At 31.0% G+C, this 27,416-nt stretch overlaps 1 protein-coding gene across 1 annotated transcript in view; it reads right to left on the reverse strand.

Annotated features, from left to right (window-relative positions):
- LOC143055345 (uncharacterized) overlaps nt 1-27,191 on the reverse strand; it is a 42,052-nt gene extending 14,861 nt beyond the window's left edge. The window contains exons 1-3 of the mRNA XM_076228475.1: nt 26,958-27,191; nt 4,239-4,301; nt 708-825 (exon numbers count right to left, since the gene is read on the reverse strand). Coding sequence (XP_076084590.1) covers nt 708-825; nt 4,239-4,301; nt 26,958-27,032 — 256 coding nt within the window. The 5' untranslated portion in view covers nt 27,033-27,191. The remainder of the gene's footprint in view (nt 1-707; nt 826-4,238; nt 4,302-26,957) is intronic.
- Nucleotides 27,192-27,416: the final 225 nt, after the last annotated feature.

Raw genomic sequence — 27,416 nt, forward strand, 5'->3', positions numbered from 1 at the left:
TATCAGATTATTTTATGGTGTACAGTACTTACTCTTTCCCACACCAGATCCATCTCCAGACCCTGACCCAAAGTCTATCAGATTATTTTATTGTGTACAGTACTTACTCTTTCCCACACCAGATCCATCTCCAGACCCTGACCCAAAGTCTATCAGATTATTTTATTGTGTACAGTACTTACTCTTTCCCACACCAGATCCATCTCCAGACCCTGACCCAAAGTCTATCAGATTATTTTATTATGTACAGTACTTACTCTTTCCCACACCAGATCCATCTCCAGACCCTGACCCAAAGTCTATCAGATTATTTTATTGTGTACAGTACTTACTCTTTCCCACACCAGATCCATCTCCAGACCCTGACCCAAAGTCTATCAGATTATTTTATTGTGTACAGTACTTACTCTTTCCCACACCAGATCCATCTCCAGACCCTGACCCAAAGTCTATCAGATTATTTTATTGTGTACAGTACTTACTCTTTCCCACACCAGATCCATCTCCAGACCCTGACCCAAAGTCTATCAGATTATTTTATTGTGTACAGTACTTACTCTTTCCCACACCAGATCCATCTCCAGACCCTGACCCAAAGTCTATCAGATTATTTTATTGTGTACAGTACTTACTCTTTCCCACACCAGATCCATCTCCAGACCCTGACCCAAAGTCTATCAGATTATTTTATGGTGTACAGTACTTACTCTTTCCCACACCAGATCCATCTCCAGACCCTGACCCAAAGTCTATCAGATCTTCATCGTCTGTGGTGTCATCTTTTGTTGTACTTTCATGACCACTGCCTGAATCTTCTAAAAAGTCCTGTAATCACAAAATTTATTATTGGTTCAAATTAAAAAGGATTGAATGCAATAAGAACAAAAACAAATCGATCATGGCCATATGGCCTGGTCTGGCAATATTATAACTACCCACAAAACGTTCTGCTTTTCAAAACAGTAACTTCTATTTTATTAATCTTCACAGGAATGTTTAGTTTTGGACTTACAACAGAAAAAATAGTCTAATATAATTATAGCTTGTGAGTTCTCTTTTCCAAGAAATTCTATGGTTTAAGGGCTGTAGAGTTTAATTGGGGTTGATCATGAAGACTGCATTATTCCCTTAATTTAAAAGAAAACACACAAGACATCAACAACAACCGCATCACCCTACGATGTATTTTGGCACAAGAGCAGAACAACGTAGTACAATGCACTAGCTTACATTTTTTGTACACAATTTTTCCTAGTAGTAAACCCTTCAAATTATCATACCAAACTTCAACCATGATATATTATGATACATGTTATCTTGTAGACTAAGCAGTCATTACATACAAGTACATGCCTGCACCAGGTCACTAATCAGGATCCATAATTAGGAGATCAATCTCTCTTGTATTGATGAGATACGACTATAATGAATACGATAAAATAACAACAGTATCTAAAACCGTAATTAACATAATAACAATATAATTATATCAACTTGTTAATCTGTATCTGTATCTGTATGTATACGTTGAAGATACCAATTACCAATTCTGGCTTTTACTCAACGGGAGAGAGAGACACCTATTGGCGGTGTTGGAGAGCAGCCTTGGAGCTCTCAACTGTATCTGCGCATACAATACGGTCTTCCAGTTGGTTCCAGTGTAGAATACTCTTGACGAAAAAAGAGTTCTTATATGGATCGGTGTCGCTAGGAATAGTTTCTAGGGCCTTAGAATTGTTCTTCACTGAATTTGTCACTATATTGGCACTTACAAAATTGTCAAATGTTTTGGGTTTGATTTTCCTCTTAGGTTTACTTTTAACAAGAAAATTAAATGTATCAATAAGTTTCCTGAACTCTTAAGTTCGTGAATCTGTACCATGCAGTAATTATCATTGAAATTTTGGACATTCTAGAAATGGATACAAAAAATAAGACTCGACACAGAACCATGTTATTTTTATGAAAAATTTGCATATAAACATTTTGGACATAATGAAATGATAATGTCAGAAAAAATGCAATGGAAACAGTTCAACTGACTAAAGAAATACAAACAATGCTGCTTCAAAAGTGCCCCAATTTTAAGGTCACACTTTTTCTTGAAGGTGTATAAGTAACATATATACCTATATATTTTCAATCTGAAATCAAAAGGTAACCTCCCACAAAAGGTAAATTCTCTCTTCTCCCAATGGTGACCTATATATTTTGGTTAATAAATGTATACCTTTGTTTAAACAGCATTTACCATATCAGTAATTATTCACATCAAAATTGAAGATAATTCTTAAACTAATGATTCAATCAATGTTACAGGTTTTAAAAGTAAATTAGAACCTTACATTGCTAAATTGCCTATCAAATCTATTTATGTTCAATAAACATGCATTAAGGCATACAACAAATCTTAATTCACTTGTACAGGCTTATCAATACTTTCAACATTTAAGAGAAAAGGTTTTAGAATTTAGTACAAAATCCATTAAATAAGAGAAAAAGCTACTAGTGGCACTTTGTGCAGTGTTAAAGTAATTGATTATTGTTTGAACTCTGTCACCTTTTTCTAAAACATTTCATAGATTTCTCCACGATTCTATTTCATCTTGATTGTAATGGTGCCAAAAGTTATGGAAGAAAATATGCAACAGAGATAAATTCCACCTTTAAAATATTCATACTCCTTAATTTGTTGGCATCTCTTAACATGCTTAACACAACCACCTGAGCACCAGAAATAAACAACAGGCTATTATTTCAACTTGGAATTATTTTTAATTATCATCATTATGGAATTTGCATAATTCCTTGGGCTTGAAATTTTTAATAAATTCCAAGTTAAATCAGTATTTTAATGTTCTATTACTTTCTATTACAACTAAAATAGTATAATTACAATAGAATGTACTGTGACGTGCACAACACTATCTATACAAAATACATGGTATGGAAAGTGTTATGGAAGATAATATACAGCAGCGGAGAGTTCTGAGATAAATTCCACCTTTAAAATATTGATACTCCTTAATTTATTGGCATCCTAAGTAACCACCTGAGCACCAGAAATAAACGTTAATTGTTTGACGATAATGATATTGACAGAGTCTTAACACATTTACATCATCGGTAGAATTGGCTGTGTTATGTCTGATGAAACATATTTTCTAAATGGTTAATCCTCTTCTGATCTCTTGATATGAGTCGTGGATTAAATCGATACTTTGCCTTTTGGGAATATTTCCGTTTCTATCGCTGAATAGATTAGGCTTATGTGAATGTACTGTTCTACTCAATTGTTCGTTTTATCATCAATTTAATGCTGTATCAAAAGAAATCAGCAGTAATTAAAGGAAATCGTTTCCCCGTCTTTTTGCCTGCTTTACTTAAATTGACCATAAGCACTCTGAATGAGTCTGAAGTAAATGGCAGAGTATTTCCCAATTAGTGACAAATATCATTGCAAAAGTATTGAAGATTATCTTTAATTACTTGAAAGGCAAACTTTACAATTATGCTTCATCATCTATTTCCATATGAATTGGTGCAGGAAAACGGGGATTGTTCTATCATAGAATGATACTACATATTTTGTTGAGGAAACACAGAAAGTCTTTGAATGAAGCTAAATTTGGTTGAGGAAACCCAGGTGTGGGGTTTTCAATCCTAGCAGTAAACCTCTTGCCCTTTTCACAACATAATTGAACAATTAAAACTTGTTCTTAAGCTTTACTGAAATGTTTAAATTTTCAACAATATTGTCAGATTTTATAAATGTAAGTTAAAGACTTCAATCTGTCGAAATTAGGTTGTTTTTATCAAAGACTTATACATTTTGATATAAACTGTTCTCCTTATGTAAACATGTTAACAAGATCAAGTCATACATGTATTTATTTTTCAGAAATTTTGGGGAATCACCTTAAATCAACATTAAACATTGTTAAAAGTACATCATACTTCTGCTGAATCCACAAAAAGTACTGTAAAAGAAGAAAGTTGCTGAACTTTCAGTTAGTAAGAGAAATGTATACTGGTATCATACATATTACCAATGAACTTTAGTGAAACATGATAGAAGTTCATTTTCTTTTCTGCTTTAAAAACTCATCTGAACGTCTGACCTAATTATTTTCTAAAGAAATTGAGAAGAGTTAATTTACAAAGGAATTTGTTGTACATGTACTTTAAAATGAGATGTAATGAAGTCACATGACTATCACATGACCTTATAATCTTACATTATGTGCAGTATCTATATCTATATATGTCTTTTTCTCTGTGCCCCATGATGTACCAGGAAACTGAAAATATAAAAGAAATAAAATGTAAATACAATGTTCTAGCAAAGGATATACATGTAAGGCTACATGTATATGTGTCAAAACTCTAATTGGCAAATATTTCTTTAAGCTAACAACATGCATTAAAGTGTATTATGTTTAAAATTGATGTAGTCATCACTGCAATTTAATGTTCAAAGTAATGTCATCATCATACAGCTAGCAACTAATTCCAGGGGCTACTTTCATTATACATGCCGTGGCCAGTGAGACTCCACTGTGAGTTGAAGGCCTCACTTTGATTTTGAGATGAACAAAAATGGCAATAAAGAAAATTATTTTATTTGTTATGGGTTTTCAAATATGTGCTTTGTCAGATTTTTTTCATGAGTTTGATTGGTTTTAACCTTTCTTCTCAGTTGTAATTTAGTCAGTGAATGAAAACTTTCCCATGTAAATTATAATGTATATTATGAGGGTTGATTGTAAATATATAGTACTTCCTCTTCCTATTTCTCATTTCCCCTTTATAATCTCATTCATGAAAAGTTTATAATTGAAAAATAACATGATCACAGAAGTGTTTTATCTAAATTTTCCATATGTTCATGAACGTTTTACACCTTCTATCTATAATTTACATGAAACACAGAAGGAGTTGATCGCGATCTAAGAACAGTGTAAAAACACAGTAACACACTGTACCACTGTCTGATGTGATTTATCTGCCTCCATTATTTAACAACAGAAGGCTTTTAAAGACAAACTTAGAAGATCAATGTCTTCATTACTCTTTAAGTTTAAAACATCGATTAAATCCATTATATTAAAATTAAATAGGTGGTCCAAATGAACGGGACACGTAAATGAACAATTTGACAAGCTTCAAGATAAATCCTTGATTTACAATTCCGGTGATTATGTTAATCATTTTACTTGGAGAAGATAAGGAATCCTATAATTTTGTTCAATTATTTTCATCATGTTCACAATAGAAGGAATATTGTACATTTCAATGTTCTTTAGATGCTAAATTAAATGTGTGCCATAGGAAATCAAATTTCAATAAAATATGTATAGAAGTAAATATATCTTCACATGGTGTCATATATTATATCAGACTGTTGGTATTTTAATTAGAATTGATTCACATTTTCATGTGTCAGGTTTATTAGAATAATCAATTGATTCATTTTTTCATGTGTCAGGTTCATTAGAATTGATTCACATTTTCATGTGTCAGGTTCATTAGAATTGATTCACATTTTCATGTGTTAGGTTCATTAGAATTGATTCACATTTTCATATGTCAGGGCCATTAGAATTGATACACATTTATTTATATAAAACTATAAAGTTTCACTCATTGTAGAAGGCCAAACTATCACATAAAGTTGCATTTGTCACATTGGTGAACCATATCACCCATTCAAATGCATTGATCGTCCAAAAAAAAGGGGGGTGCAACCCCAAGAACCCTCCCCTGGATCAGCCACTGCTTAAAGTAAAAATACAAAAAAAGAATTCCTATCTACCGAACTATTTCTATTACTGCTGAACCAGTTATATATATTCAGTAAAACACATACTTTTTATCAATGGCCTTAGTATAATGATGTTTATTGATTAGAAATAAACAAGTCAAAAACATTACCATAATCAGCACGACAATAATTAAAAACATTCCGTGTTTCTCTGTACATCCCATCCTTGTAAAGTTCATCTTACTTTATATAGCCTGTTTATATAGAAGTGACAGTAGGGGGTACAAAGTCCAATGAACATCAAAACAATTTTGCATATTAAAGGCGTTATTTATTAAAGTACTTAACTAAAAGATGATGGCAGATGCAGTCATACCACAGTGAAAGTACTTTATTTTAAGTTGTTAAGGTACCCTTGTCACTGATACTTGTATTTCTTACTCATTACTACTTAGAATTTAAAATCTTTATTTTCCTGTATTAAATTAAATGGTAAAACATAATATCTACTATCATGACTATAGCTATCATTTAAGAAAAAAACTTGAGGAAAAAAAAAGAATTGTCAAACTCATCCTATAAAACTGCAAAATTGTCACTTAATATAAGTACATGAGGTTAAGTTTGATCAAAAAATGTTCACAATTATCTTAATGTTTTGGTGATTTGGAGTATTTGGTATGGGTAGATCTTTGAGTAAGTAGTTAGTGTTATTTAATCATTCTAATCATTTTCTGTGCTTTATTTTGTAATTCATTTGATTGTATAGCTCAAATTTTGGGCACCATGATTGGTTAATAAAATTATCTATCTATCTATCTAGTGTTTTAATTCATTGACAACCATTTTGAGACTCAGGCCAACTTGTTATTAAAAGCTCGACATTAGGAAGATGAGGAGGTAAATTATATTTTTCCATTGTGACAACTACATAATGTAACCAACATATTCCAAATGATGTGGATGTAAGCAACTATAGACAGCCTTTAAAAATCTTCAGTTTTTCAACCATTTAAGAGTGATGAAAATTTAGAGCTTTACATATTTTTCCATTGAGTTTTACTCAGATCATTTTATCCTATATTGTGATAAAGTTTTTGGTCAATATATTTCCCTGTAATGTCCAAAGAGATGCACAGACAAAATGACATGCAGTGTATTATAATACAAGGTTTCATAAACAATTGTTTGTAATAATTCAATGAAGTTTGAAAGAATAGAGGGAAAACCTGAGAAAATTCCCCTTCGTAATAATAAACAACTAGTACCATATGATATGATGTGCCCTAATTATACATGTTATAAGTGGGAAACACTTCCATCACCTACATCATTTTACATGTCATCATGAACTCAAGTTTCCTAAACAATCAACACATACTTGTCACTTTACAAATATATAGAAAAATTTATTTTATAAATATGTGGTACATTTCACTATCTTAATGATAGTTCTCTTGCAACACTCTGGTTTCTGCCACCAACAAAAATTGGCTGCCATGAAATACCTAAATGTGTTGATGTCAGGTGTTCAACACCAATCAATCAATTATAATTTTTGTTTATCATTTGATCTGACTTTAAAAATAACAATAATGTGCATGTTGCTGCACTTAGCATCAACTACTCCTAATTTCAAGTACATTTTATCTGTACCTGAGTAATTGTAATCAGGAAATAAGAACATGTATGTGACAAATCCTTAAAGTGCTCACACTTTACCACTTGATACTTGTTGATCTTTTGACCAAGTATGAGGTAAATCTGTCTATTGAGTAGTTTCTGTGAAAAGTGGGATGAAAATATTTATATGATGAGCAAGAGAACTTGGTGACAAGGTGATTGAAAGGTACTAGTCATGCTAGTAGAGTGAGGGTATAGCAAGATCATTGGAATTATGTGACAGAAAAGAGTTGTTTTTATTATTTCCTTTAAATTGAAAAAACTTGTAATGACACCATTAGTCACAATTATATATTCCTGGAAAACTTCAAGTGTTTAGATTGTTTGAATTTTCTAAGTTATTTTGCTCAACATACAAAAAACAGACTTTAATGCATGCAAATACATAGAACATATGAACTCTACATCTTGACTGTGTATCAAACACATCCAGCCTTGTAAATATGGATGGTATTTGCCTGAGTGCCCTTTAAATAAAATGGTTTACCATCCAGATCAGAATTGAAGCTAGTCAGTTATAAACTTATTGGAAATCATTTATTTGAAGTTTGTTCCATTTTATTGAATAATTACAGGTAAATTCATGTTTGTATCCCAACTATATTCTTTTTAATCATTAACTTGTTCATTATGTACCAATATTCTTTAGGGAGTCTGTGCAAGTTCATTCTATCAACTTTGACGTAAACAGAAGGAAAATTCAATTAAAACAAACTAAGCAAACTGTGGCAAAAATATTCTTCTAACGGAAACACTGTTCTCACTTCCTTCATTAAAACATTGAGGTTTTAATTAAAATCATAAACATCTACTTGTCAGGTAAAACTATATTCTACACCTAAAACCTAACAGGTGTTCACACATTCTTATTTTTACAATTAGTCAATTTTTTTTTCTTAATTATGAGCTACATATTTAGGACAGTACTATCAGACATAGATCCCAAACTTGAAAGGTCATCTGGAAAAGAGCTCGAGTTTTCAGATACATATATATGCAATCTGTTTTAAAGAGCTGATGACCATGGCCTGCAGTCTCATGAGCATATGGTACATTAAAGTAACATTATACAATGTTTAAAATTTGGAATGGAAATGGGGAATGTGTCAAAGAAACAACAACCTGACCACAGAGCAGAAAGCAGCTGAATGCCTAATGGGTGTTCAATACAGCGAGAAAATCTAGCAATTGGAGGTGTCCTTCAGCCCCAAACACAGGTGTATACTACCTCAGTGATAAGGGACGTCATACTGAATTGTACTACTAAAATTGTCTATATTGTAAAGTTTCTATATATAAACCAATGATCAGGAATAAAGACCAAAGCTTTTGAAGTTATTATAAATATTGGCTTGATGAAACATTGATGCAGCCAGAGAGGTCAATTGGAAAAAAATCAATGAGGATATGTTTCCCTAATGGGATCAAGGTCAATAAGTCTATAGAGCTATGCGAGTTAATTGGGGAAGACGTTTTAATGATTTCTGAAGAAAACATTTTGTAAAGACAGCTGCACAAGAATAAAAGCTGGAAAAACAGTGCCTACACTATTTGCAGCCAATAAAATCTGTTTAAGAAGGAACTTCCTATCAGACATTATATATATATAATAGAAACGTAGTTTTCAATTTAGACTCGTATATATATATATAATATATATACAACTCGTCTAAACATCAACCCAACAATGTTAGATCTGTAAATTTGCTTTCGCTTTAAAATTTTTTGCTATATATATAGATCTGTCTTCTTCACCTCTCTTCTAATAACCATGGCCAGTGCTACTGGCCATGGTTATTAGAAGAGAGGTGAAGAAGACATATATATATATATATGTACATGTAGCACTGGCCATGGTTATTAGAAGAGGTGAAGAAGATGTTGGTCTGACTCAATACGTGTTTATAGATTGGACTCAAAAATCTGAGATCCTGAAAAAGTATTTATTAATTCCAGAGTCCTGATAATCTAAACCCAAATTCCCACAAAAAGAATAGCCAAATCCTGTTGTCCTGGAATAGTCAACCACTTTTTACAGTAAATTGGCATGACTCCTGTTTCTTGGAATAGCTACCCATTAAATTTTGTAAAGGCCACTTGTATGGAAAAAAGAGTTATTATATGGATATTTGTTGATCAGGAAATATTCTATGGGATAAGTCCCTAGAAGTGGTCACAAGTACTTCCAGGAAAAACAAATATTTTCGTAACTTTTGTAGTTCAGGTTATATTAAAGCTCTCAAAAGATTAAGATTCACTACCAATCCGAAATATCCTGTCACCCATTCATAAATATTTTTCCTGTTATGCAATTTGCCAATAAATTTTCACACAATAAAAATGTGGTAAAGTAAATTAGTCAACAGTTTTATCCTTAACCATTAATACCCTTATTGACAAAGTGAATGGTGTGACCTACAAATGACATAACTTCCTTTTAACATAAATCTACCCATACAGAACTGTCAACAAACCTCTATACCGTGTACCCAAATACTTCAAAACGAGAATGTTTTAAAATCTTTACATACAAAACTGTCAACAAAAATATACCATGTACCCCAATACTCACTCCTAAACAAGTACGATTTAAAATCAATATATATACAAAACTATATCATGTACCCAAATACTTCAAAACGAGGACAGTTTTAAATCTTTACAACAACAATATCTAAATAACAGATTTTCTTTATTGGTTTAGAAATTCTTCAATTTGAATTTTTTTTAATTTGCACTAAGAGCTTTTAGGAACAATGTTAAGCATAACATACTCTTGAGTCTATGTACTTAAATATATATAAATATACGAATTACAAAACATTGTCCTGGGATGGCGTTAAGGACACAACAAGACCAAAAGAACACAAGTCTTACAAAGGTCAGAGGTTACCAACTGGGATTTACAAATATATAATTAGTTGATATGAAATAGCACTGGTATTGTTTCTTTAGAATTATAGCACCATATTTATAACACATTCAATTATCAAATATATTCTGTTAGCACCCTGATAATACTATATACATTTATATAAGCATAATGGTACCATGGTGCATGGCTGGTGACCGAGTGCTATATGAGGCCCTGTGGAGCACATGGCTGCAATAAGTTATTAATATTATCTATATGTCATTCTTTATAACTACCCTAATAACCTTTGACATGTGGACCTATATAGTATATACATGTACCTACTTGACTTGTTGTCAAGATACTTCCTATATCACATGCAATCCAATTGAACAACTTGTAACAGATCGTCCTAAGATAAACTTCAAGTAATTGTATAATGTTAGTATGAGAAATAATACAGCTATTGTCAAAATATAACAAATCAATGGCTTGTAAAGTCAACGCCTAGCTTAAATTCTCTTCACTTTAAAAAAAATTTTTTTTTTGCTTTTGCGAAATGGACTTTTTTTAGTAAATTTTTATCTATTGTGTACAGAAAATCAAGGGAATTATTTAAACCTAGAAAAAAATTGGAATCTGGATAATATAGCCCCATTTCATTGATTTATCTCTGAAACTAATACACGAACTAAGTAGGGTTAGCCAAACTTTTATACGCATTTCTATGTTAAAAATTCAAAGACTGTACAAATTTATGGCATGTACTTAAGTTTAGTTACACAAACTGTACAATGGGCGTTGCTCATTGTTGAAGGCCGTACAGTGAACTATAGTTGTTAATGTCTGTGTCATTTTGGTCTTTTGAGGACAGTTGTCTAATTGGCAATCATACCACATCTTCTTTTTTATATGTACACATGGTAAACACATTGTCTATTTTTCAAAATTATTCCCATTCAAAACAAATATTAATTTCCAGTCATAACACTTTTTTTTATTGTTCTCCCTAATTATAAATTAGTCTCTTAAAACAGGTTTCACTGTATACACACTAAACAGTCAAACCACTCAAAAAAGGGTTATACATCATAAACAATATAAGACCTCTATAATTCACTTTTTATCTATTTCTAAAATCTAAACATTAACTGGTACATTTACCCCATCTTTATTTTAACAAGTCTACCCTAAACTATAAAATAAAATGACATTAAAACGATTACAACTATTAACCTCCTATACACAAGCAAACAATCCCATTTAAACCCTGCGACAAGTCTTCAAAACAGCGATCCCTATCTATATTTAACTATAAAACCTATCTCTATCGATAAAACCTATCTGTCGGGCAATAAAACAACACCGCTTCATCTAACTCTATGTTCTCCTTGTTAAATATGCAAACATTGCATGTACTTGTAAACAATATCATAATGTGATTCTAGGGGACAAAAACAATGTTACAATTCATCAGCTACAGTTTTTGTAATAAAAGATCCACCATGTTATAAAAGCCATCAAGTCTATCCTTGAAAATTTACTTTGGGTAGCCAACCGTTTATGAAGTTATTTGAACAAAGAACTCGTGGCTGCCTTTGTAAAGTTGTAACCTAAATAGTCCTCTCAGGTAAAAACTTTACAGGTATATCATTTCAATGTATAGACATCAATAATTTGACACTTTAGCCAAGTGTACGTTATTGTCCAACCAAACTTCAATAAAGCTCATATTAAATCTTATTGACGTACAATATATAAACTCTATTTAAAACTTTTTATTTTTAAATTCATGCATACTCATGATCAGTGAAAAGTAAAATATCATAGATCAACTATACATGTATATATATATATATATGTACTGTGGATTTACTTGTTTCATACATGTTAAAATTTAGATTTTATGGAAACGTTATTTAGTTATGCCCAAAGACCTTAACTGTACACTACTTTCAAATATCTTTCTTATTATATATGTGTCTTAACAAAGTTTTACAAATTCTTACTACTTCAAATAAAATTTTACTTAATACTAGTCTGGGGCATAGGATGCAGACTGATACATATTTTGTTAAACACTTTAATTCTGGGACTGATTCACCTAAAGCTACGAAATCTCCAGAAATTAGTTAATCACGATTATAAATGAATCAACTGTCTTTATTAAATGTGTCAACTTAAATGTTAAGGACAGCATGGACGGCACATATCAAAAAATCTATATATTCATATATAGCAGTTGTGATTATAAATACATAGGGAACTTCGTGATATTCTGTAAGTGATAATGTGAATATCGTGATAAGTGTACTAATTAAACAATACATGTAAAATACATTACACTGATTACAGATTTAATTTGTTTTTAAATAATGATTCCTATTTTTTGTCTACCATAATAATTTTCAATAAGCACAATACTTATGAATCGAGTTTAGATTCCGATTTTCAGAAAAGTCCAATGTTTTTCAAAAAATTTTAAAAAGGAAAAACACAATTCTGGTACATTTGTAATTTGCAACAGAAATGGGACCAACAGATGTATAGAGTACTTGACCATTTTTGCTTTACTGTGTGACAAGCATTGCCAGGAAAATAAAAGAAATTACTAGAACTATTTTTTAGGGGAGAAGGAGTGTAGTCAATAGTTTTGAATTATCAATGTGAAAAGAGTATACATGTATGTTTGGCAAGGACAACAGATCACCTATGGATATACAATAAATAATGTAAACAGATAGGATCATCTTATCTAATTGTCAACAAATATTTCACCCACTCCATCCTCCAGTGTCTTCAGGACAAATACTGTACATAGTCATTATAGCAAGAGCTTTATTTTTACAATTAGTTCAAATTACTCAATACATTTTTATACTACCCCTTCAGTTCTTGAACTGATCATGCATGATCTTTAAGAGATAAGAATCAAAGATTTGAAAACATCAAAATAAATCCTCTTCAAGACTTGGAATTAACTTGTGAAATTTTAACTAAAAAATAATCAACTTTGCAAATCAAAATACCGGGAAGTAACAAAGTGAAACTGTCAAATCAGAGTATCTCTTTTCCTTATAACCTAATTGTTTCACTAGGTCAGAGTACATGTATAGGTAATGAAATGTAATAGGAACAAATAAAATAAACTTTAAATAAATCAGCTTAAAATAAAGGGAAACTACATGTATGTGTTTCCATGAAAATTAACATGATTGCTTAGAGAAACTTTCAAGGAAATCAAGCAATTCCAAGTCCTTCAAGGCTTGGTCAGCCAGTTAATACCAGATTTCACAAAATGAACTTTATAATCAAACTTTTTACAAAACAATCCATATATGGTAATGTTTAAATTATCTAACATATTATGAAATCATTTACATGTATGTTATAAAGTAACGTTTGACAGCTAAACTATCAACACATCACATTTCTCATGGCCTTTCAACACCCTGACAAAAAAAAACAAAGAGGGGCACGCTGAAGGATAAAATCATGTACAAATTTGTTAACATTCTTGAAGTTTTAAACTCCAGAGGGCAATCTTTCCAACATGTTCAGTATAAAATCTTGCATGTTATACATTCTTAACCACCATACCATGTGAGCTTAGAAATTTTGATTCAGTGTGAATTAATTTGATTAAGAACATGGAATATTCTTAATACCTGTACTATTTCATGAAAATATATAGATCAAAGGAGTACTTTTAAACTAAAATCAGTTGGTTATAAAATTGTCAGTGAACAAGTACCTTATAAATTTGAAATGCACTCATTTCAATTTAGGATGGGTATTCATTATGAATATATCTGGTCAGCTTGAACGCTCAATATTGAAAAATTGACAAATATAATGCCAACCAATGTTGAAATGAGCATAAAGCATTGCATGAAAGAAATATTTCTTATAAAGTATAAAACAGAAATACAGCAGCTTTTTTTTAGGCAGAGGTGGAGCTTTCTCTTGTTTTAGGCAGAGGTGGAGCTTTCTCCAAGATGATTTTTTTTAGGCAGAGGTGGAGCTTTCTCCAAGATGATTTTTTTAGGCAGAGGTGGAGCTTTCTCAAAGATGATTTTTTTAGGCAGAGGTGGAGCTTTCTCAAAGATGATTTTTTTCTTCTTTGTGTTTAACACCACTTTCATAAGCACGGCTTTTTTTTATTTCTTTACAGCGTTTTTTTTTGGTGGAGGAAGCCAGAGTGCCAAGAGAAAACCACAAACCTTCGATAGGATAACTGACAATGCTTGTCGATTAAGATTGGAGTCGAGTGCACCCACACAAGCGGGGTTCAAAACTCACAACCTCAGTGTTGACTGGCTAGTGATTACAGTAGTTACTACATGTACTTAAACTACTCGGCTACTGAGGCTGCTTCTGAAAGATGAGTATGACACAATACCAGAAAACAATCATATAGTGGTCTAAGACCTCATAATTTCAGTATTGCTTTTTTTTTAATTTTGGAAAATGCAGTAACATTATAACAAATAATATCATAGAAAGCACAGACATTGAAGTAATATAATTGTATTTTTTCACAATGAATGTTACAATATCATGGGTTAATTAAATAACCTTGAACCACTACATACAGCATGAACCATCAGACAGACACAACATAAATATTATGATTCATATCAGAACTGGACAAGATCATTCTAATTTGACCTTACTCACAAATCAATATAGAGATCATACAATCCATTTATGTATGAAAATTTAAACATACAGCGGTCAGTATCAGAATACAAATCGTCTTTCCTTAAACCATACTAATATGTATACATATATATATATACATGTATATGCGTCATTTGAAGTGTTAAAGTAAATGGATTTAACAAAGAAAAATTTCCTGGATTTTGGAATGATTTTTATGCACTTTGATCAGAGTAATCGAAAAGTGGTTGTTCGAGGGATTTGACCACCAAAATGTGTAAAGGACTGGCACAATTTTAGTATTTTGCAATACGCCAATAGAAATAATAGTGAGGACTATGATATTTTCCTCAAGGACCACCAGAGGAAAAAAGATTTTAAGAACTCTTTTTGATAGATAAATATGTATCAGATCATTTCTAAATCTTGATAAGACTAACTTGTCCAAGAGGCACAACAGAGACTAGAAGAAGATAAATCACATCTTCAATAAATAGGTTCTTGTATTAGACTCCTCTCTAACAGAAAATAAAATCAACAGAGACGCTCAAGAACTTCCTCAGTAACATTTCAAATCAAAACAATTAAGATTCTTTAAAGTGCATTTACATGAAAAAATCAAGAAAATTCCATTCATAAACAAAAGTTAAATGATTTATAGAAACAGTTGTTTTAGTATTAAAACATCCTTTTATTTCTGGTTTACACCTTTAATAACACAGTATTAAAACAGTAAGACTCTTATGAAGATGAACCTTCGTGGATGATATATTTACAATAAGAAAGTCACATGACACTTCAAAGCAATGATGAGATAGATCATATGTAACTCAATATCCTATTGAAACACTTAAGACTGGTAATTACCTCATCAAGAAGTGATTATGTATCTATCTACATGTATCAAAACATCAGATGACAAATGATTTGATTGTTTAATTTAGGTATAAAGGGGGAGATGGGGGTATGAGAAGGCACAACCATAAGACGAATGGGGGATGGGTCTGTAGTTGCAGAGAAGAAGATTTCTGTAAAAGTTTACAATGATAGCAGGCAATGACAGATGCCAATTTATTAGAAAAGCTCATTGAAGACTCTTCCAGATGAGTTGAAAAGTTGATAAAAAGATTGGTTAACAGTTCTGTCTTGCAACAGTCAAATAACAGTCACAGAACTGTAGAATGTGAAAGTGACTAAGGTAACATTTATAGGAAGTAGAATATCATGTTTTGGACAGATACATTTTTTTTTATATTATCTTATAAATGTATAACATTTTCTATGAATGGCTAATATAATTTACTATCGATATTACATCAAAGTAAGTCCCACCTACAACTATTCTATCCTCAGGGCATAGACATATATTTATTGCTATATATACAAATTACATTCCAAAAGAAAATATGACTTTTACCTTCATAAAGGTTGAGACAAGGTCAATACCATAACTTCATTTAGAACCTTAAATTTGAAGGAGGAGCAGAAAATCTGTCCAATAATTTGTCATGTAGGGGCCTTTTATGTTTTTGACTACACTGTATGGACCTTGATCATTGTTGAAGGTTTTACATTGACCTAGAGTTCTTTCTTCATATGCATCAATTTTTCTCTAGTAGATGAAGATTTGAAGGAGGATCGAGGTCAGGTGGAACACAAAATCTGAGCAATATTTTGTCATGTAGAGGCCTTTTATGTTTTTGACTACACTGTATGGACCTTGATCATTGTTGAAGGTCTTACATTGACCTAGATTTCTTTCTTCATATGCATCAATTGGTCTCTAGTAGATGAAGATTTGTAGGAGGAGGTCAGGTGGAACACAAAATCTGCAATAATTTGTCATGTAGGGGCCTTTTATGGTACATTTGTACCTGACTATACAGTATGGACTTTGATCATTGTTGAAGGTCTTACATTGACCTTAAGTTGCTTCTTCATCTACATTAATTGATCTCATTTGTAATCATACCACATCTTGTGTCGTGACTTCTTCACATTCAATACACAACCATACAAATCTGAACTCTTTTATAAAAACATAAATATACATAACAAGATAGTTATACTCAAATTCCAAAATATTTCATTCGAAAATGAAAGAGAAATAAAAACTATAATCACATAAAGTCGGACCTAAGAATTCTCATTATTTATAGAGAACCAACTTATAGATTATATCATGGCCCCCAGTACAAAGGTGTACCTGTAATTAGATCTAGGTAAACATCTGCAAAACATATATAACACACCTGGGCATTATAATAATCTGACTATCTACATGGAAAACATGTACACAGAAATGTTACCTGAATTCTAACTGAAATCGGCCACTTAAATACTTTCACTTTGATCATAATTATGTATGATTTCTTTAATTAATTTTAAGATGAATTCATTTTGTTTTTTATGACTTCAGGTAAAGAATTAGTACACTAAATGAATGGACAATATTTCAAAAATAATTTGTTAAAAAAAAACAAAATTTGAAGTGAAGATTTCTGTTTAACTTAAATTCAAAACCTTTTGAGACCCTATGAGCATTTGATCTTGTAGATCATGGCATTCTTTGCTCAAAGCTTGCTATTTACGGATTCAGTGAGTCTGCAGTAGGTTTTTTTAGGTCATACCTAAGTAATAGAACACAGCAAGTAAACATTTGCAATGTTAATTCTGATAAAAAAGATGTGAAATTTGGTGTCCCCCAAGGATCTATACTAGGTCCTCTATTATTTTTCTTATTTATAAATGACCTTCCCCTTTGCATTAAAAATTGTAAAACAGACTTGTATGCTGATGATACTACTCTTCATAAATCCGGGAAAAGTATAGAAAATTTACATGATGATGTTCAAGAAGATTTATGCAAAGTTGAAGAATGGTGCAAAATGAATAATATGTTCATCAATACCAAAAAAACTAAATGTTTGGTTACTGGAACAATTCAGAAGTTATCAACCCAATCTTTTCAACCAAATTTAGTAATAAATTCAGAAACACTACAAAATTCATCATGTGAGAAATTATTAGGTGTTAAAATTGACAGCACACTTAGCTGGAAAAATCAGATTGATCAAATTTGCGCTAACATTTCATCAAGAATATACCTTCTTTCTAAATTAAAGAAATTTTTGGATATTAATGCCAGGAAAGCATGTTATAATGGGTATATTCTGCCTCTCATCGATTACTGCTGTATTGTTTTGGGAGAATGTAAAAATGAAGGGATAGTAAGAATATTAAAACTTCAAAAAAGAGCAGCAAGATTAATTCTTGATGCAGACCCATTATCCCCATCAGCCCCCTTTTTTAAACAACTTGGATGGATGACAGTAGAAAACAGAATCAAATACCACAAATATTTATTGCTATTTAAATGTATGCGGAAAGAAGCACTGCAGTACCTATCTCAAAAGTTTCAACTTATATCTGTTAATAATCCTTATGCCTTAATTAAGGGGTGTTACTCAAGGTAATTTGATAGTTCCAAAGCCAAAAACTGAACTGTTTAAAAAATCTTTTGCTTATTCTGGATCAGTTTTATGGAACAGACTACCATATGAAATGCGTAAAGTGCAAAACACTTATTCTTTTAAACAAATTATAAAACAATACTTGAGACAGTCCCAATATTCAGTCTGAAATGATTGCAACTATTACTCTTTGAATGTATGATTTTAATGATTTGTATATTATATCTACTTACTACATGCAATCTGTAACTGTTTTATATCTTTTAATCATGATACATGTACATTGAACTATTATGTCTATACAATTGTGCTTATATGTTGTATGTTTGCTTTTTTTCTCTTATTATTATTATTTTTTTTTTGTATTGTATACATGTATATGAGGGCCTCAGGGAAGATTAGTATTTGTAACTAACTGTGTTTACCCTCTTTAAATAAAGAATTTATTATTATTAGTATTATTGCTAATTAATACAAATTATCAATTAGTGAAAACTTTATTCATTGTTAGTTTGTGTTTAATGCCCCTTTTAGTATTATTGGCTATATTGTGATGGTCAGTTTCTATTTGTGGAGAGACCACCAACATTCAGAAGACAAACTTTCATCCAAATTAGAAGAAGATCTGGCAAAAAAATTAATTTGAGATAGCTATAGAGGGACTGAATGACAAAAACATTAATTCCTTGTGTGGATTTTAATATTTATTATAAGGACGATGTCTCAATGCCTTTAACGACCTTGACTAGTACTTCTCGACTATGAAGTAATTTAAAAGTAAATGAATAATTAAAACAAATACTACATTGTAGATGATCTTATGTTCATGTTTACATCTCTTCAATTCTCTATACAGTTAATTAACCAAATTAGAAGTCTGTAAAAACAATCATCAACAAACGGTTTCATTTATTATCCGCCTCCCTCCAATGCACTACATCAGTGACCTTGAATGACCTTTACCATTGCACCATTAACAACATGGGATATTGTTTGCAGTATTTTCCCCGTTTTATCTCCAATACTTACATACATTGTATGCAATTTAGATAATGGTTGATAAAGTATGATACACAAACTAACATGTGGCAATCATTATAGTTCTTCTGAAGAATTACGCAACTAGGAGGGAAATTCTTTCCCGTCATAAATTCAACATAATCTTTCAAATGAGCATGGCTCTCACTTAAGGGATGCACTTTTCTAGCATTCTGCAGTAAAAAAGATGGGGGAAAATTAAAACAAAGATTCATTCAAAACTCATAAGTCAAAGAGAGACTGCAGGCAATATAATAATGGCAAAATAGGAATATGGTAAAAACTCAAAAAAGGTAAACAAGTCCATCAAACACTACGTACATGAAAAACAAAAGACTGAAATACATTAACCATATATGTATACCAAAATCGGCTGTGATTTCATGATCTGGTCCATCAAAGTATTGCAATAATATAAATGTCTAGGATGATGATTTTCTAAAGCCAGTCTGCACGGTTAGCCACTAGTCCGATGCCCCAGACTAGTAAAATTTCATTCGGACTAGTAAGTTTTTGCAAAATTTTGTTTGGACCAATAAGAAAAATGTCAGAATATTGGTCTTCGGACTAGTAGTTGAAAAAGTTTTTGGTGCAGACTGTAAAGCGCAAAAAAAGATCCTGTGCCTTGATCTTTCAAAGAAAAACAAAGGTCCAAAAACCTGATATAACATGTACAGTTACATGTTTACAATGTAGCACTAACTAAAAAAGTCAAATGTTTTAATTAAATGTAACATAAAATGTAACATTTATAAGGGTCAAACTTTGATCTAACATATTTGATTCTTCTGGTGTTATAGTTGAAATTCACATGTTCTCGTATCATACTGAGAAACAACATTGTATCTGCTAAGCAGCTTATAGTATATATAATCCGCCAAATGTTTTATCACCTTTATAATCTAAACAACAAATATTTTATCTTCATACTTATCTTTTTCAAAAATACTATTTGTTTTTTGTTCTTTTGACTGATTTCAAGCAAGTGTAAATAAGACTATCACACCTATTTGATGCACACACTTCAACCCATCTGTTTTTATCATAAACAAATAAACACTTAACAGTCATAAAATATACAAAGCACTTCTCTTTTACCAGCAGTGTTATGGCTCAGTGTAATGGTATATCAATTTGGGTCAATCACACATGTGTGACTTATGAATATGTAAATCAGTTTTTCATATCAACAAAGAAAATCAGGATACAGGGAAAGTTAGGATACAGGGCAAGTCATCAGGGGTCAGGGCAATCAGGGTACAGGACAAGTCAGAGCAATTCAGGGTACAGCTTGTACAGGGCAAGTTAGGATACATGTAGGACAAGCCTGGGTACATGACAATCAGGGTACATGACAATCAGGGTACAGGATAAGTCAGGGCAAGTCAAGGTACAGTTAGAGTTAAAGAAGGGTTTACATCTCATGGATGCTATAAAAATTAAGAAGTGGTGTACATGCATCAAAAATAGCATATACCTTGTGTTGTGGAACTAAAGTCCAAAAGGTTGTTGTACAATATTAATCATGTCACTAAAATTAGTTAAGAGATTGCTGGGTCTATCAAAACTGTTTAAAAGACTGTCAGCCGGTCATTGTTTACTAAAAAATAAACTGATACAATGTACAAATGTATACCACCTTCTTGCTGTAATTTGATTTTCAAACACAAAAGTAATTTTCCCTCCCTCTTGACACTAAATAACCATGAGATTTTCTGTGACACCACGTTCAGCTTTTCAGATTATTTCCACTTATTATAATACAGGTTCACGTCTGACAACATGACAATACCGTCGACAATCTCTTCAAAACAAATCAATTTATTTTTAAAATGACTGTTTGAAGACCGAACCAATTCAATTATATCTAAATTAACATTGAAAACCCACGGAATGTGATTGTATTTCAACTCTGCTGGGCTTTAATCCTGAATGCTCTCCACATTCTATGACATTAAAACTCATAATTAACACGAGTTTGAGAGTACAATGAATAAGATACGATTCAGATTCAGGCCGAAATAATTTAATGAAATTAGCACAAAAGACAATAGTGATGTAACAATTTTTCAATTTAGAGGCCATGTAGAAAAAAATATGCTTCATTTTTTTTAAGTTACTAATTGCTTTGAATAGACTTAAGTAGCAGTGAAGCGACCATTTATTAGATGCATTAGTGCGCATAAGAAGTACATATATATACGTTGCACTGCCTGAACTTAAATCATATGTAGTTGTCGACGGAATTTCCTTTATTAAATATTCTAAGGAATAAGGATCAAGCATCCTCTAATTTAAAGTTGTGGTTAAAAACATAAAAAAATTTTCTATCAATATACATGTTGTAGTTTTTAGGTTTGAAAATAACTTTTATTATCAATAATTTTACATGCGTTTACATTTAAGTGCTATATCATTAGCACTTTTAAACAAAAAGTTCTTTTCTTTCATAAGCCATTTTAAAACATGACAGAAAAAATATTGTATTATATAACAAAGGATGTCTGTTTCTACAAGACAAATTAAAATGTTATTTATGTTTCAGTTATCTGAGAATACCTCACTGTTAATAATGTTAAAAATTCATATCAAAAATTTGAATTGAGATAAATGTCTCCAAGACAGCGTTTTCCAGAGCAATTCAATTGTAATTAGGCTAAATAATTAAAAGATAATAGTTGGAATCATTTCTGAGGGGGGAATGGACCTTTATAGGGACTCTGGGATAAGGTGTTTTTAAGCTGGAATTTCGGGATTGATCCTTTCGGGATACAGGAATTCCTTTTTCGAATTTCAGGATGTCAGGATTTAAATTTCTTTAAATTTGGGACCTCAGGATTTCATGTTTTTAAGCCTGGGATTTCGGTACCGGGACTCCTCCGACTCCCCCTCATTTCTTACATTTAAGGTCGTTCATACACTTTAGAATACTATTTTAATATGGTGGACATAAACATCATTTTTCATAATACTGTAAATTCAGAAATTATTGCGTGCATTTATTATTGCAATTTTGTCATTTTAGTCTTAAAATGTGATTTTTTAATAAGTCTGACATATTAAAAATTTCAAAATGCAAGTTTAAATTATAGCGATTATAATCCTGTCGCATTTTTTGCAATAATTTCTGAATTTTACAATATATAATTTAACATCAGATCAACTGGTTCCCCTTGGAACATGTTCCAGTATATTAAATAACTTGCAAGAAACCCCCTCTTGACAAAACACTGTGAAAAGATCATAAATTTTGATAATTACAGAGCCATGTGCACCTGCATTGTACAAAGTAAAAAATTTCTCCCTGACTAGTCACATACACAAAGATCTACCATACAGTGTTCTCCCTGACATCTTATAACACCAACGTACTTTATTTTTTACAGTTGTGCTTACCCAAGAGATTTTTGTTTTATAATTTTATAGATGTTGGCCCAGGCTATCTATAATATTTGAAAACTTTAACCTTTGATATATCTTAAACTTACTGGTACAGTTTGAAATATTTGAAATAGTGTTTGTGTGTGTGACAGGGGGAGGGGAATAAACTATATATTTAGATTAACTACATCAACCCATTTTTAGGCGGTTAATCCAATATTTGAATTCAAAAATTGTCATGGGTATTGCATTTTTTTTTCCCCAAGCGAACCATTCTTGGAAATAAAGCAAAACAAAGCATTTGCGAGATAACACATCATTTATCCTTGAAGTACAAAAAATGTAGATATCTATATGTATATCTATGTATCCTTTAAGAAGAGGCAGAAAACACAGGGGAATGGTTGAACCTATATGAGACTACAATATATAACACAGTGCATTATAGTAGTCTCAGAACCAATATAAATAAAACTGATCAATCGTTCGAAAATTATCTGTTGTCTCTTCAAATAGTGAGAAATCACTGAAGACACCAGAAATAACTTTGTAAACAATTGAAGAGATCAATAACATATGGCTTCAATATGAACCAAAAAAAACAGCTAAAAAACATTATATCAAAAGATCAGAAATTAATTAACTTGAAACAATGTCTTAATGGTTTATTAAATCATGTTCCTCCAAAACATCAAAGAAAAAGCAGGCTTAAACAATTTATGAAAGTTATGTAATTTTCACAGGTTGCAAAGCAGTTTTTTGGAAGTTTAATGACTTTAACACTACTTTAATTTCTGCATTGCTTTATTTAACGCCCAAAGTATCATAAAGAATGCTTGGGCAGCTTCTGGTTTTCAAATTATCTTAATTAGATGAAAACACATGTATGTATAGTACATGTACATGTATCAAAATATGAATGCTCTCCTAACAGCCATAGAAGTTCACATCTGCAGGTCGCTATATGGCCTTCAATAATGAGGAACAGAATTTATATATGTACAAACAATGCTGTTACTCCTTGTTAAAGTTCAATGAATTTCATGAGGGGCCTCTGCCAGGGAAGATTAGTTTTATAGCTGTGTAACTAACCCTCTTTACATAAAGAATTATTATTATTGCATATAAACACACCTATGTATATGTATATATGTATATGTATATATGTATATATGTTTCTTATGTATACAGCATTTATTACAGTACTGCCGCTCCCTAGTTTTTATCTGACTTATTTAAATACTTTGATTTTATAAATCTTTTTAATCTTAAACATTTCATTTAAACAAAGATGTATTCTTTAGTCATTTAATAACAATATTTACATTACATGTTTAAACACCAAACAAATCTTACATGTATCTAAAATGTAAAATTACAGTGTACAAATGTACATTTCATGTTTTATGTGTTGAATAGGGAGAATTTGAAATATTACATTCTACATATATCACCCCTTGGGTTTTGTGTAAGATGAAACAATGTGTTTAAGGTGTTTGGGGGCATGTAAACATCTTATTTTACAACACAAGACTGATCTCGTAGAGCTATTATACATTACACAATTACCAATAAACACCATAACCTTATAAGACAAGCAAGGTTAATTGGAGTTTTATACCAATCTAATTGTCTTTATTATCGTATAATTAAAATCTTTATACAATTATTTCACAAGATTATTAAGTATAATATTACTTGGGTGTAATAAAATTTATATCTAAATTGAGTCATTTAAGTTTTGTTCAGGGTCAATAGGAAAATGTTTTCAAATCACTTTAAATGATTGGTTTAAAAAAAAAACCATTGGGATGCTCAAGACTTTTGTATCTGACCAGATATAACTGGTAAGGATATCCTTTATGTGTAGTAAAATCAATCTGGAATCAGAAATCCTTATTTTAAATCTACTTTTGATCTAATTTTACATATATCTATATAAATATATATGTAATCTTCCATTTTTTAGCACATACTTGGGTGTAATCAAATCTATACCTAAATTGAGACATTTAAGTATTGTTTAGGGTCAATAGGAAAATGTTTTTAAATATATTTATTTGATTGGTTTTTAAAAAACCTTGGGGTGTTCAATACTTTTGTTTCTGACCGGATATATCTGGTAACAATGGAATTTATGGGGTATTTCTTTGAATTGAATTTATGTCTGTGTGAAATATAGTGTATAATAGGTTTCTCCTGTATGTGTAGGAAAATCATTTGTGAATCAGAATTCCAATATATTTTAAATCTACCTTTCATTTAATCTTACAAATGTAATCAATCATTTAGAGATTTTATTTCATTTTCATTTAAATTGTGATCGATATATTACTCTAAACTTGATAAAATGAAAAGACAATTAATAATTTTGCAAAATGTTGAATATCATTATATACTAGTTTAAGTGCAAATGCATCTTCAAGATTTTCAAACCAATAAAGTATACAAAATGGTATACAACTGAATATAAATCTGTCATTAATAAAATGCCTATAAATTTTTAAACTAAAGGAACTTTTTAGTGAGTGCTATAAAAAAATATATATACATTGTAAATATATACATCTGCAAGATTACTTTTCTTTTCTTCATCCTAGAAATCTATGACTGACTAACATTAAACAAGTTGCACATAGCATTGGTTCCTAATATAAGCCGTTAATATGTTTTATGTTTCTATATTGATTCTGGAAAAACACTTAAATCATGTTTTGTACTGGCTTACAGAATAAAAGCATAATTATTTTTTATCATTAGGGAGAGAAAATCTCAGAATTGCATTTATGAATAAAGACAAAAATTATTTTATGTATATATATATACAAAATGTATACTGTCTTAAACTTTTTATGAATGGGATGAAGGATAGCCAACCTTAAGAACATTTCACAAACAACTTGTGTGCCTTTTAGTTCAAATACATGTATAGAGTGAGAGACAGAAAATGTTCCCCTGCTTCATGTGCTTATCTACTTCATTTAAACACTAGTACTATACTAATAACATACACTATAGACACTATAGAAAAGACAAAAATACAAAACTTAAATTATAAATATTCCTTAAAAAGAGATAGAAACGCAATTATGTTGAATATGTAAATAAACTCATCATAGACACCAGGACTAAATTTTATATATGTCAGAAGCGCGTTTTGTCTATAAAAGACTCATCAGTGATGCTCGAAACCCAAAAAAGTTATAAAAAAAAATGCCAAATAAAGTACAAAGTTGGAGAGCAAATGAGATTGAAAAAAGAAGAATAGATTTCCTTTAAACATCACATCCAATTGTATCAATATTTAGAACATATTAAAGAAATTGAAATCTGGCAATTACAGCAGGCCATTCATTAGGAGGTGGTACCTGGTACTTTTACCCTCCTATGCTATTGTTTACACAAGTACCGCCTAAATGTAGGAATTTTTATATAAGATATTCATGGAAAAAATTGAAAAGTACCACCTAGAAACGTGGAAAGTACCAGTCAACATGTAAGATAATGAAACCCCTGTACAGTTAAATAAGTAAGTACATGTTTGTTATTGGTTTATTTTGGCTTCACAAAGGTTTCACTTTCAGCAACTGTAACTGAAAATTTTCAACTTTAAACACCCACCCACTCATCAAAAGGCAGTTTCCCCAAGTATATGAAAATCAAATAAATAACCAACAAGATGAAGAGTGGTCTTTGTTTTTTAAGATTTACAGTTCTTATCTTATTCTAATTTCTACATTTCTGTTCCTTTTACAAATGATCATCATTTAGTCCACCTGTGTATTAAATTCTCTATGTACATTTCATCCTTCAAAGCATGGTTATAATGAGAGCACAATGCACCTATCCCTGTTGTTTTCAGGGTACATGGACACTGAGTAGTCCTAAATCATATACCACCCCATGGGTGACTCATCTAAAAATGCTTTGTTTACAGAGTGCTTGTATTTGTGCGTTTATTGGACTAGTATAATAAACAAAAAGACCCTTCTTGTTACAGTATTTTCAAATATATTCAGTAGAATTTTAAATAAACGATCTGTCGATCGTAGTGTTTTATCTACACGTGTGTATTACATTCGTCAACATTTTTGTGTATTACCTGTTCAGAATTTGATATGGACACAAATAAAAACAGTCCAAAAATTGTAATCCACAACGAACTGTGTAACTTCATCACAACGTTTATCAATAGTCAGAATAAAATGATGATCCCTTGTGTCTATCTCACGTAAGTATATTCCTAAACAAATCGGAAATAAACACTTATTGTTACTTGTATAAATCCCCTCGACACTTCCCCCAATGGCTTCCGGAACTATTAATATTTGGTATATATTCCTCCGCGTAGATATTTTTAGAACTGCACGATTTACTGTCATGTGATTCCAATTTTCTAAAATAATTAAGTTAAAATAACTTTGTCGTGCACACGATTATAAAATTAGAAATGAATGTTCAATTCTTGCTTTAGTTTAAATAGCTACATTATAGCGGATTAAACAAAGATATATTGTGAAAAACCGAATCGGCACTTCCGATGGAATGTCATTCATGAAAA

The sequence above is a fragment of the Mytilus galloprovincialis genome, chromosome 12 (genome assembly GCF_965363235.1).
Source record: "Mytilus galloprovincialis chromosome 12, xbMytGall1.hap1.1, whole genome shotgun sequence".
Classification (NCBI taxonomy): domain Eukaryota; kingdom Metazoa; phylum Mollusca; class Bivalvia; order Mytilida; family Mytilidae; genus Mytilus; species Mytilus galloprovincialis.